Raw genomic sequence first — 11,467 nt, 5'->3', positions numbered from 1 at the left:
CACCGCTACGCTAAAGGGGGCTAATGTTGGGCTATAAAGGAACTACAGCACGGTCACATGACTTCACGTCACCACCGCTAAGCTAAAGGAGGCTAATGTTGGGCTATAAAGGAACTACAGCACGGTCACATGACTTCACGTCACCACCGCTAAGCTAAAGGCGGCTAATGTTGGGCTATAAAGAAACTACAGCAGTCACATGACTTCACGTCACCACCGCTACGCTAAAGGGGGCTAATGTTGGGCTATAAAGGAACTACAGCACGGTCACTTGACTTCTTATCAGTTGTTGTTATCACGGATTTATGAGCAATGAGGTCTACTCTATGGAAGAAGTAGTAAATGTACATGCAACGTTATGTACTCTGTAAAAGCTGCAGTACTTCATTCTTAAAGTATGTATTTGAAAGGCAGCAAATTATGTTTTGTTGATGCTTTCCTGTTGCACCTGTTGCGTTCCTCCTCCTCCTCCTCCTCCTCCTCCTCCTCCTCCATCTCCATTGTATGTGAAGTTGACTGACAGGATTGTATTATTGTGTTTCTGACTAACCTGAATTTGACACCGTGGAGACAGCCGTCAGAGAGCAGGGCTCTGATTGTGTCTCACTGAACACACAGAACAATTCATTTTAGGACTAACCTTTAATCAGGTAAAGTACTTTTCTCATATATTAAATATTAACCTGTTGTTATTGGAACTACTTTCCTACTTTCTTTATTTTTTAAAGAGTGCACACTTAAGCATGGGTTTTTGAGCTGTAATCTAAATGGTGAAACACTTACAAACTGGTGTTTATTGTCATGTTCTCCTTGTACATTTTGTGAGTTTTTTCTTGTAAATAACTGCTTTAATCTTATTTCCCCGTTAACAACCTTTTCCTGTTTTACCCAAACCGTGTTGTTCAAATGACTGTTAATGGTTTATTTATTAAGGTAGCTTCCCTCCTGGCAGCTGCCCATGAGCCTTGTGGTTTCACTGATCCCTCGTGGTGTCTCTAGGTGAATCGAGAGGATGAAGAACCTCACGTCTAATTTCATCTTCACCACGGGACTGTTGATGGGATTCTTCTGCCTTCACTTCCTGTTGGACTCAAATTCTATAAAAGGGAGACGAGGACATTTCATCAAACACGATCATCATCATGCAGGTAGGCATCGAGTTATTATCAACTGTGGTTCATATGCCGTCTGTTTTTCAGTCACTTTTTAAAACCAGTTGAAAACCAGAGGGAAAAGTACTCTAAAAGTAGAAGTATTCTGATCTTGTACTAGAGTAAAAGTAGAAGTACTCAGATCTTGTACTTGAGTAAAAGTAGAAGTACTCAGATCTTGTTCTTGAGTAAAAGTAGAAGTACTCAGATCTGGTACTTGAGTAAAAGTAGAAGTACTCAGATCTTGTACTTGAGTAAAAGTAGAAGTACTCAGATCTTGTTCTTGAGTAAAAGTAGAAGTACTCAGATCTTGTACTAGAGTAAAAGTAGAAGTACTCAGATCTTGTTCTTGAATAAAAGTAGAAGTACTCAGATCTTGTACTTGAGTAAAAGTAGAAGTACACAGATCTTGTACTTGAGTAAAAGTAGAAGTACTCAGATCTTGTTCTTGAGTAAAAGTAGAAGTACTCAGATCTGGTACTTGAGTAAAAGTAGAAGTACTCAGATCTTGTACTTGAGTAAAAGTAGAAGTACTCAGATCTTGTTCTTGAGTAAAAGTAGAAGTACTCAGATCTTGTACTAGAGTAAAAGTAGAAGTACTCAGATCTTGTACTTGAGTAAAAGTAGAAGTACACAGATCTTGTACTTGAGTAAAAGTAGAAGTACTCAGATCTTGTACTAGAGTAAAAGTAGAAGTACTCAGATCTTGTACTTGAGTAAAAGTACAAGTACTCAGATCTTGTTCTTGAGTAAAAGTAGAAGTACTCAGATCTGGTACTTGAGTAAAAGTAGAAGTACTCAGATCTTGTACTTGAGTAAAAGTAGAAGTACTCAGATCTTGTTCTTGAGTAAAAGTAGAAGTACTCAGATCTGGTACTTGAGTAAAAGTAGAAGTACTCAGATCTTGTAATTGAGTAAAAGTAGAAGTACTCAGATCTTGTTCTTGAGTAAAAGTAGAAGTACTCAGATCTTGTACTTGAGTAAAAGTAGAAGTACTCAGATCTTGTACTTTAGTAAAATTAGAAGTACTCAGATCTTGTACTTTAGTAAAAGTAGAAGTACTCAGATCTTGTACTTGAGTAAAAGTAGAAGTACTCAGATCTTGTACTTGAGTAAAAGTAGAAGTACTCAGATCTTGTACTTGAGTAAAAGTAGAAGTACCAGAGTGTAGGAATACTCTGTTTCAGTAAAAGTCCTGCATTCAAAATGTTCCTCAAGTGAAAGTAGAAAAGTATTATCATCAAAATATAGTTAAAGTAGTCATTGTGCAGATTGGTCCATTTCAGAATAATATATATGATATGTTTTATAATGATTGATCATGAAAGTGTTCTCAAAGCTGGTAAAGGTGCAGCTAGTTTGAATGACTTTGTACTCGAGTAAATTTACTTAGTTACTTCCCACCTCTGTTGACAACAGAGGAAGAGGTGAGACAATGACACCATAGAGGATTAAACCAATAAAGGAACTGGAATAAAGATTAAAAGATAAGGCAAACAAAGAGAGAGAGTGTGTGTGTGTGTGTGTGTGTGTGAGAGTGTGTGTGTGTGTGTGTGTGTGTGTGTGTGTGTGTGTGTGTGTGTGTGTGTGTGTGTGTGTGTGTGTGTGTGTGAAACATTACCGGGGGACGTAATTAGGACACAGTGACATTAATAAAAATGAAGAAGAACTTCAGTCGTTACAGTAATTTCAACAAAAGTGAAAATCCAATAACAAAATAATAAATGTACAGCATCTATGATCTGCTTCAACAACATGCTTGGGCTACATGGAAGAACTCAAATATCACAATATCTTGGATGAAATACTTCAGTATTGATCTGGTAGGAAAGAGAGGCTGCTCCTAATAACACCGTTCATACCAGTTCTGACTGGTTTAGAAACAGCTGGTTTATTGATAAGTTCAATGTCTGTTTCAGTGTTTCTTGTCTTTTTATTTGTCCTTGATGATGTTGCAAATGGAGGGGACATTTTAAACGACAGCTAAAGACACCTCTTTTTAGATTTGTATTAGCGACCCCCCCCCCCTTTAAATGGTCTTTTAGTCTTTATTATTTACCTACTTTTATATTGTTTTATTTCTTTTAAAGGGTTTTATCTTACATTATTTATTTAACAGTTTTAATGGCAACATTTCCTTTTACGTTGGTTTAATCTTTATTAGAATTATGACGTTTTTATTACTATTATCTTTTTATTTTTGTTGTACCTATAAGTTTACTTTATTTGATAGGGTTTCATATTGTTGCTTCGCTTCACTTAGTCTTAAGTCTTATTTATTTTATTTGTATTATCTCACCTTTGACCTCCTCGTGTCTCTTAACCTGTTAACATTTTATATTTTCCTGCATGTATCTGTAAAGTTCTTAACATCTGATCTGAGGGGAACTTCCTGTGTATTTTTAACTGGTGATGTGTCATTTTGTAAATGTGCCGTATAAATAATAATAATTATTATATCATAGAAGATGTCTCAGATAAACCTCAGGTCTAAAATATCCATGCAACACATTTCTGACACGTCTTTCTCTTTCATTCTTCCAGTTAAGAACCAAGCGGCAGCGGTTAAATCCAACGGCACCATTCGGATATTGTGCTGGATTATGACGATGCCCAAATACTTGGAAACTCGAACCCAGCACGTGAGAGCGACCTGGGCGAAACACTGTGACCGAGTTCTGTACATGAGCTCCAAATCCACAGATTTCCCCACCGTGGGGCTGAATGTGAGCGAGGGGAGGGAAAACCTGTACTGGAAAACCATCAGAGCGTTCCAGTTCCTCCACCAGCACCACATGCACGATATGGACTGGTTTCTGAAGGCGGACGACGACACTTTCGTGGTGATGGAGAATCTGCGCCACACGTTGTCCCGGTTCGATACGGAGAAGCCGTGGTATTTGGGAAGACGCTTTGCCCCGTTCATCAAAAAAGGCTACATGAGCGGAGGAGCCGGATATGTGCTCAGTAAAGAAGCTTTGAGACGCTTTACCACGGGGTTCCAGACGGGGAAATGCACACACTTCTCTGCCATAGAGGACATGGCTCTGGGGAAATGTATGGAGACGATGGAGGTGGAGCTGGGAGACACCAGAGATGAGAAGGGGAGACAAACATTTCACCCGTTTCCTCTGGACCATTACGTCATCAGGACTCCTCCGAGAAGAAGACCCTGGTTTATGATCTACGACTTCTATACTCCAATAGAGGTAAGAACCACTAGAACCAGAGAGGGAGAAGTACACACATCCTTTACTCACGTAGAATTACAGATACTCGTGTTTAAAAATACTCTGGTAAAAGTAGAAGTACTGACTAAACTTCTTTACTCAAGTAAAAGTAAAGAAGTATGGGCTTTGAAATGTACTTGAGTAAAAAGTACCCATAACTAGCAGCTGTTTTAAAGAGTACCTGACCTCCCTTTATATTAAATCAAATCAAATCAAATCAAATCAAGGTTTATTTATAAAGCACATTTAAAAGCGATTTTTGGTCGGGCCAAAGTGCTGTACATGTAATAACTAATTAATAGAACAATAATGTCATTGTTAGCTAATGAATGTTTCCATGCTGAACAACGGCAACATGACAACGTTTTCATTGGTCCCTCTTCTTTAGAGAAGACCAGGAAATGATGGATACACGGATCGTGTTCAAATCAATAGGCACGCAATGACTCTAAATAATAATGATCACGCCACCAAACACACATTCAAACTAAAGGAACCAGCCTGTTTGGGAAATGTAAGAAGTAGAAAGTACAGGTATTTGAGTTCAAAATGTAAGAAGTAGAAAGTACAGGTATTTGGGTTCAACATGTAAGAAGTAGAAAGTACAGGTATTTGTGTTCAAAATGTAAGAAGTAGAAAGTACAGGGATTTGTGTTCAACATGTAAGAAGTAGAAAGTACAGGTATTTGAGTTCAAAATGTAAGAAGTAGAAAGTACAGGTATTTGAGTTCAAAATGTAAGAAGTAGAAAGTACAGGTATTTGGGTTCAAAATGTAAGAAGTAGAAAGTACAGGTATTTGGGTTCAACATGTAAGAAGTAGAAAGTACAGGTATTTGGGTTCAACATGTAAGAAGTAGAAAGTACAGGTATTTGGGTTCAACATGTAAGAAGTAGAAAGTACAGGTATTTGGGTTCAAAATGTAAGAAGTAGAAAGTACAGGTATTTGGGTTCAACATGTAAGAAGTAGAAAGTTCAGGTATTTGAGTTCAAAATGTAAGAAGTAGAAAGTACAGGTATTTGAGTTCAAAATGTAAGAAGTAGAAAGTACAGGTATTTGTGTTCAACATGTAAGAAGTAGAAAGTACAGGTATTTGTGTTCAAAATGTAAGAAGTAGAAAGTACAGGTATTTGTGTTCAACATGTAAGAAGTAGAAAGTACAGGTATTTGTGTTCAAAATGTAAGAAGTAGAAAGTACAGGTATTTGTGTTCAACATGTAAGAAGTAGAAAGTACAGGTATTTGTGTTCAAAATGTAAGAAGTAGAAAGTACAGGTATTTGGGTTCAAAATGTAAGAAGTAGAAAGTACAGGTATTTGAGTTCAAAATGTAAGAAGTCAAAGTAAAAAGTGGTCTGAAAAATAAGTAGTGGAGTAAAGTACTGATACCAGAAACATGTACTTAAGTACAGTAACAAAGTATTTGTACTCCACTACTTCTCACCTCTGACTAGAGCTGTCAATCAATTACAACATCAAATAATGACACACTTAATATTTAACCAGCTAACAACGTCATTGTTTGCTGAACCAAATCATTACAGACTGTTCAAATAACATTAACCCAATAAAATAAACTGTGCATGTGTGTGTGTGTGTGTGTGTGTGTGTGTGTGTGTGTGTGTGTGTGTATGTGTGGCCTAGCATTACTATACTTGTGGGGACCTAAATCTGTTTACACAGTCACGTGTGTGGACTCGCCTCCCTTATGGGGACATAATGGAGGTCCTCATGAGGGGAATCATACATTTTAGGGTGAAGACTTGGTTAGGGTTAGGGTTAGGCATGTGTTGGTTATGGTTAAGGTTAGGATAAATCTCCAGGAAATGCATGTAAGTCAATGTAATGTCCCCTGAAGTGATGTAGATGGTATGTGTGTGTGTGTGTGTGTGTGTGTGTGTGTGTGTGTGTGTGTGTGTGTGTGTGTGTGTGTTAGCTCCCCTAGATAAAGAGATGTATAAGTACAGTCCTGTTAGCATGTTAAGTACAATAACATACATTTAAAGTAAATAACGGTCATTTCTCCTCCTCCTTGTGAGTCTCCCTGTGACTTTAAGTCCTTACAGAAATCCAGAAGGACAAATGCAGACCATGAGAAACTCAAGTTATACAGACCTAGAACAAGACAAATATATAAGATAGAAATCAGTTGTGTGTTTGTACGGAGGAGGAGCCACTAATCTGACCTCTGTGATTATCTTCCCTCAGGGTCCGGGTTGCTGCTCAGATTTTGCCGTTTCCTTTCACTACATCCGCCCACCACAGATGTACGTTCTGGAGTATCTGACGCACCATCTGAGGGCCTACGGATACAGATACAGATATCATCCGGACGACAAAACTAAATCCAACACCACAGAACATGTTGAGGTGCAGAGTCCAACGTAACTTGCTTTCAATGTGAGATCTTTGAGTCATTTCTAACTAAGAAGTTGTATTTGAAGGCCTTATTTGAACCTGTTGATGCTGTAGACCAGGGGTGTCCAAACTACGGCCCGGGGGCCAGATGCGGCCCGCAGACCATTTGAATCAAATACATTCACTCAATTCAACTTGAAAACATTTTCTAACAAATCTTAGTTGATGAGAAGAAGCCCATGAACTTATTTCCATAACAAGCTTGAAATAGACCCTTCCTTTTTCCTCTTCATCAATCTGAAGCTTCTGTTTTAAGGAATGAGCTGCTAACAGGATAAATGAAACCGTCTGGAGAGCTGTGATGAAGCCGGTTTCAGTATCAGGCACACGTTTCCTACATTTGATTGATTGTGCTAACTTATAACTGAACTTAAAGGCGATATTAATCACCTCTAGTGAGCGGCCCAGCACTTCGTATATCTTTCTGTATGTGGCCCTCGGAGAAATAGCTTTGGACCCCCCTGCTGTAGATGAATGTTAGTTGCAATCCATACTTCATCTGTTTCTGACAGGAGCCTTTTGTTCATCCTTTTTAAAACTACATCATACCCCTTATTGCAATTGTTTTTAAGTGTGTATGAATAGAGACATAGTAGGATCAGCAGGACTGAGACCTACATGAGCAAGAGCCAAAAGAGTCGTGTGAATATCATGAAATATTATTCTCTGTGTTCAAACTGCGTGGTGCTGTTGTAACTGTGGGGGGGGGGGGGGGGGGGTTAGGGTACATGATGCAAATAACAAAGGGTGTAGGGGGCGGGTTGGAATTGGGAAAAGAAGACAGAGAGGAAGTAACCACGATAAACAACACGTGTGTATTTGATATCAAACGTCATGTCTCTGAGCGTTATAGATTATACAAATGGAAAATGTTTAAGAAATTATATTTTATTTATTGAATGAAAAGTTGATCTTGTTTTTTTCATGTTCTACGTTTCCTATTCCTTCTGGCTCTTTTACAGCATTATTAAAATAATACATTTCTTACAGTGGAGTGTCTCTTCCCATACAACGTTATTAAAATAATACATTTCTTACAGTGGAGTGTCTCTTCCCATACAACGTTATTAAAATACTACATTTCTTACAGTGGAGTGTCTCTTCCCATACAGCGTTCATAATAATGGAGTTAATATACGATTGTTAAGAGGAACTAGAACAACTACAGCTTTAAGTAGTTCCAACATTGTATACAAAACATATGATAAACAGGTTAAGAATAAAACATTGTTAAATGATCAATGAACCATCACTTTTAAAACCCTACAGACAGAAACATTTCATACCAAGACAAACCCCAGATCTGAACATGCTAACAACACGTGTGAAGAGTTTCATGCACAGCTGGAGCATCAGTTCACTCATTGACTTTACTCACGGTGCAGATGGCCCTGATGCTCGTTAAACATTGTAGTATTGTTATGACTCATTACTGTAATAAGAAATAAACTGAGCGGAAATATGTCAATGTTTCCTGATAGCAGTCTTTATAGTTATAGGAAACCATCAATGTTAACAACTCTTCAAAGCATCATAAATCATTTATAACTCTGCCTAAAGGACAGTTTGCCGACTTTATAATCCCCCAAAGTTTTTTAGTGTCCCCTGGGTTGCAGTCGGATAGTCCAAAAATCAGCTCCTATCGTCTATCCCTTGACCTCTGAGTGAAACGTCACGGGGTTAAGGGATAGTCGATAGGAGAATTCAAAAGGACTTCGGAGAAGAGACTGTGGTGCTTCAGAGAATCAGCGGACTACATGGATGTTTAATAAGAACGAGGGACTACTGTAAACTCATCTAGAGACTCTGCACCGTGCTCTGATGCTGTTGTTTTATGCTTTATGAACGTGGACAACAGAGAAACATATTCTTCATGACCAAAGTTGGAATTGAAATAAAAAAGGAAAGTGAAACTTATGCTCGTCTCCCTCTCCCTCCGGTCCACATTAATACAAATGATCCCAATACGTATGACTGTATGAAAAGATCTTAAAATCAATACAAATGTATTTATTATAAACGTTAGTCCTTAACATCTATCACTGTGTATATCACCATTCAAACATCTTTTAAAAGTTGAACAAACCCCACACAGCTCAGTAAAGACTGTGAAATGTTGACTTTATTTGATCATTTCAGTAAAAACTAACGTTCATATTTCTCTTTTTGATTATAATACTGATGAACGTTCAAAACAAAGCACTTTGGCAACTTACCACATACGTTTTAAAATGCTTAATAAGCACCGTAACTTTCATGATATCATTTCTCGGTCATTTCACTCCGTTAGGAAGGTTCCTAAGCTAAATGGACTATTCGACTGCAACCCTGGTCTCCAGCTGTGTGCGTCACTCTTTAGTGTCCCCTGGTCTCCCAGCTGTGTGCGTCACTCTTTAGTGCCCCCTGGTCTCCAGCTGTGTGCGTCACTCTTTAGTGCCCCCTGGTCTCCCAGCTGTGTGCGTCACTCTTTAGTGTCCCTCGGGGTGTTTCTCAATCGCGAGTACGCTTGCTTGGTAGCACATGTCTGCCGAGCGTCTTGCTTCAGAAGCGAGTCAAGAATACTTCCTGGCATTCGGAAAAACGAAGTGTGGAACACGCTAGCAAGTGTGCAGGTGTGCGTCACATGAGAGGCCCCGCCTTACATCTTCCGCCACAGATTTGGGGAAATTGGTCCGTGCGCAAAGCATTGTGGGGATTTTAAGGCCGCGAAGTCTACTCATGTGCACACTCGATATTTCTCCAAACGGAGTACGCCGGGCTCGGTAGATTTCCAAGTATACTGGAGATTGGAACAGTACTTCGGCGGCACTCGATGACGTAGTATGCTTGAAATAGTGGCTCGGAAGCAGCTTTACTCGCGATTGAGAAACACCCCTGGTCTCCCAGCTGTGTGCGTCACTCTTTAGTGTCCCCTAGTCTCCCAGCTGTGTGCGTCACTCTTTAGTGTCCCCTGGTCTCCCAGCTGTGTGCGTCACTCTTTAGTGTCCCCTGGTCTCCCTTTCTGAAGCTGCAGCTGGACTGATGTAGCACGTTAGCACCTGTTAGCCACCTTTTATTTGGACTAGCTTAAAGCGTGAAAGATACATAACATCCAGACATTGATTGTGTCTGTTGATTGTGTGTGTATATATATATATATATATATATATATATATATATATATATATATATATATATACATGTTTTTATACATATTTGTATATATATTTGTATTTTGTATTCCTCTGTAAACTGTATTTCGATCTCTGAAACTGAAAGATTGACACTAAAGTTGACTTGACTGGTCATGGGATCAACAAAGGCTTCGTCCTCTGATGCTGAGCAGGAAAGCAAATACACTTCTTCCAAAAAAGAAATCTCTCAAAGACCATTCCTGTGTTCTAAGGAAGTGAGATGTGTATCTAACGTTGTACATGTGTCTGAGGTTTGTGTGCAGAAAGGAGTATTTACCCAGGAGAAGAACAGGTTTTCCAAATGGCTGAATGAGACATGATGTTATCTGAACCACAGCCCGTTGCTCCAGGTGTACCTGAACATCAGAACACACCTGTCTCTCTGCATCTCCTCTGTTTGGAGAAAGACTATTCAAACACAAGGACTGTTTAGTTTCTCTGTTTGTGTCCCCATGAAAAGCAAATCAAATAAGGAAGAGACATGAGTCAGGAAGTCATTGAAGTGGACCCTGTTGATCAGAACAGATGCTCTCTGGGTAAATAAAAGGTTACGGACATAATGCTGAATAAACAATGAAGGGTCATCCTTAACATGTATAATCTGTTATTAGGAATTACATTTAATGCCAGATATAGAAGAATATGTTTTAATACAGGTATCGAAACGTGCCAGTATTGAGACTATTGATATATTGTTAATAATACACAAATGATGGGGTAAACACTCTGGATCCTCTTATTAATAATGAGCTCATTACCTCAGGTTTTTCACTTTTTATTTTGTCTACATCCCGTTTATCATTATACACAAAGTTAAGGCTGAATTTAAAGGTGGGGTAGGTAAGTTTGAGAAACCGGCTCGAGATACACTTTTTGTTATATTCCATGGAATGCTCTTAACATCCCGATAGCAATGAATATCTGAAGTGCTTCATAATCCATAAAAAAATGTCATCTGTGGAAGCCGTGGCGCTGTAAAAAGCACGACCAATCATCTGAGCCGGCCCGGCTAAAATAACTGGATGGCCTACCTGCCTGTCAGCCTTCCATCTGTGCACAAACTCATCTCGTGCCCTCATTGGTCATGTGCGCGTTCGTGTGTGTTGGAGGAGGGGCTCTGTAAGGAAGTGGCAGATTTTTTCCGGCTGTGTATTTTCAAATTCTAGCGCACTCGAGCTGGTTTCTCAAACTTACCTACCCCACCTTTAAATGATTGCATTTTCTTAAAACATTCTATAAAAATCCCAATAAATGTATTTGCAGGAATTCTTCCGGCCTCATTCATCGTGTAGTTCAAATCTCATATCCTCATGTTTTATTTTTTTGTTTTAAACCTTTTTCTAAAAAACAGAATAATGAAGGGCTCTCCGTCTCATTTATTCATTTCATATATATTTTTTTTTAGAAGTGGCATTTTTTTCCTTTAATTTATTTTATTCATTTTTTTTACCCCAGCGTCAATATGAAGTAGAAAGCGGTTACGATGGTCACCTTACA

At 38.8% G+C, this 11,467-nt stretch overlaps 1 protein-coding gene across 2 annotated transcripts; it reads left to right on the top strand.

Moving 5' to 3' along the window:
* Window positions 1-543: 543 nt before the first annotated feature.
* Window positions 544-7,481, top strand: si:dkey-202e17.1 (uncharacterized protein LOC555344 homolog). Of its 2 annotated transcripts, none has more exons than XM_034131034.1 (4): window positions 544-650; window positions 1,000-1,148; window positions 3,696-4,360; window positions 6,588-7,481. In XM_034131034.1, exons 2-4 carry the CDS (start codon window positions 1,013-1,015, stop codon window positions 6,765-6,767), a joined length of 981 nt encoding a protein of 326 aa, XP_033986925.1. In that variant the 5' UTR covers window positions 544-650; window positions 1,000-1,012; the 3' UTR covers window positions 6,768-7,481. The 2 variants fall into 2 exon arrangements, with proteins under 2 accessions (XP_033986925.1, XP_033986924.1); XM_034131033.1 differs by having other exon boundaries at window positions 938-1,148; window positions 6,588-6,774.
* The last annotated feature ends 3,986 nt before the right edge of the window (window positions 7,482-11,467 follow it).

Source organism: Trematomus bernacchii, unplaced genomic scaffold (assembly GCF_902827165.1).
Source record: "Trematomus bernacchii unplaced genomic scaffold, fTreBer1.1, whole genome shotgun sequence".
Classification (NCBI taxonomy): domain Eukaryota; kingdom Metazoa; phylum Chordata; class Actinopteri; order Perciformes; family Nototheniidae; genus Trematomus; species Trematomus bernacchii.
This window is presented reverse-complemented; position numbering and strand designations above follow the sequence as displayed.

Bases quoted from the DNA above. Each gene is read 5' to 3' on its own strand.
- si:dkey-202e17.1 (XM_034131034.1), top strand. From the start codon at position 1,013: ATGAAGAACCTCACGTCTAATTTCATCTTCACCACGGGACTGTTGATG. The intron at 1,149-3,695 runs GTAGGCATCGAG...TCATTCTTCCAG, and splicing joins ACACGATCATCATCATGCAG to TTAAGAACCAAGCGGCAGCG. The intron at 4,361-6,587 runs GTAAGAACCACT...ATCTTCCCTCAG, and splicing joins ACTTCTATACTCCAATAGAG to GGTCCGGGTTGCTGCTCAGA.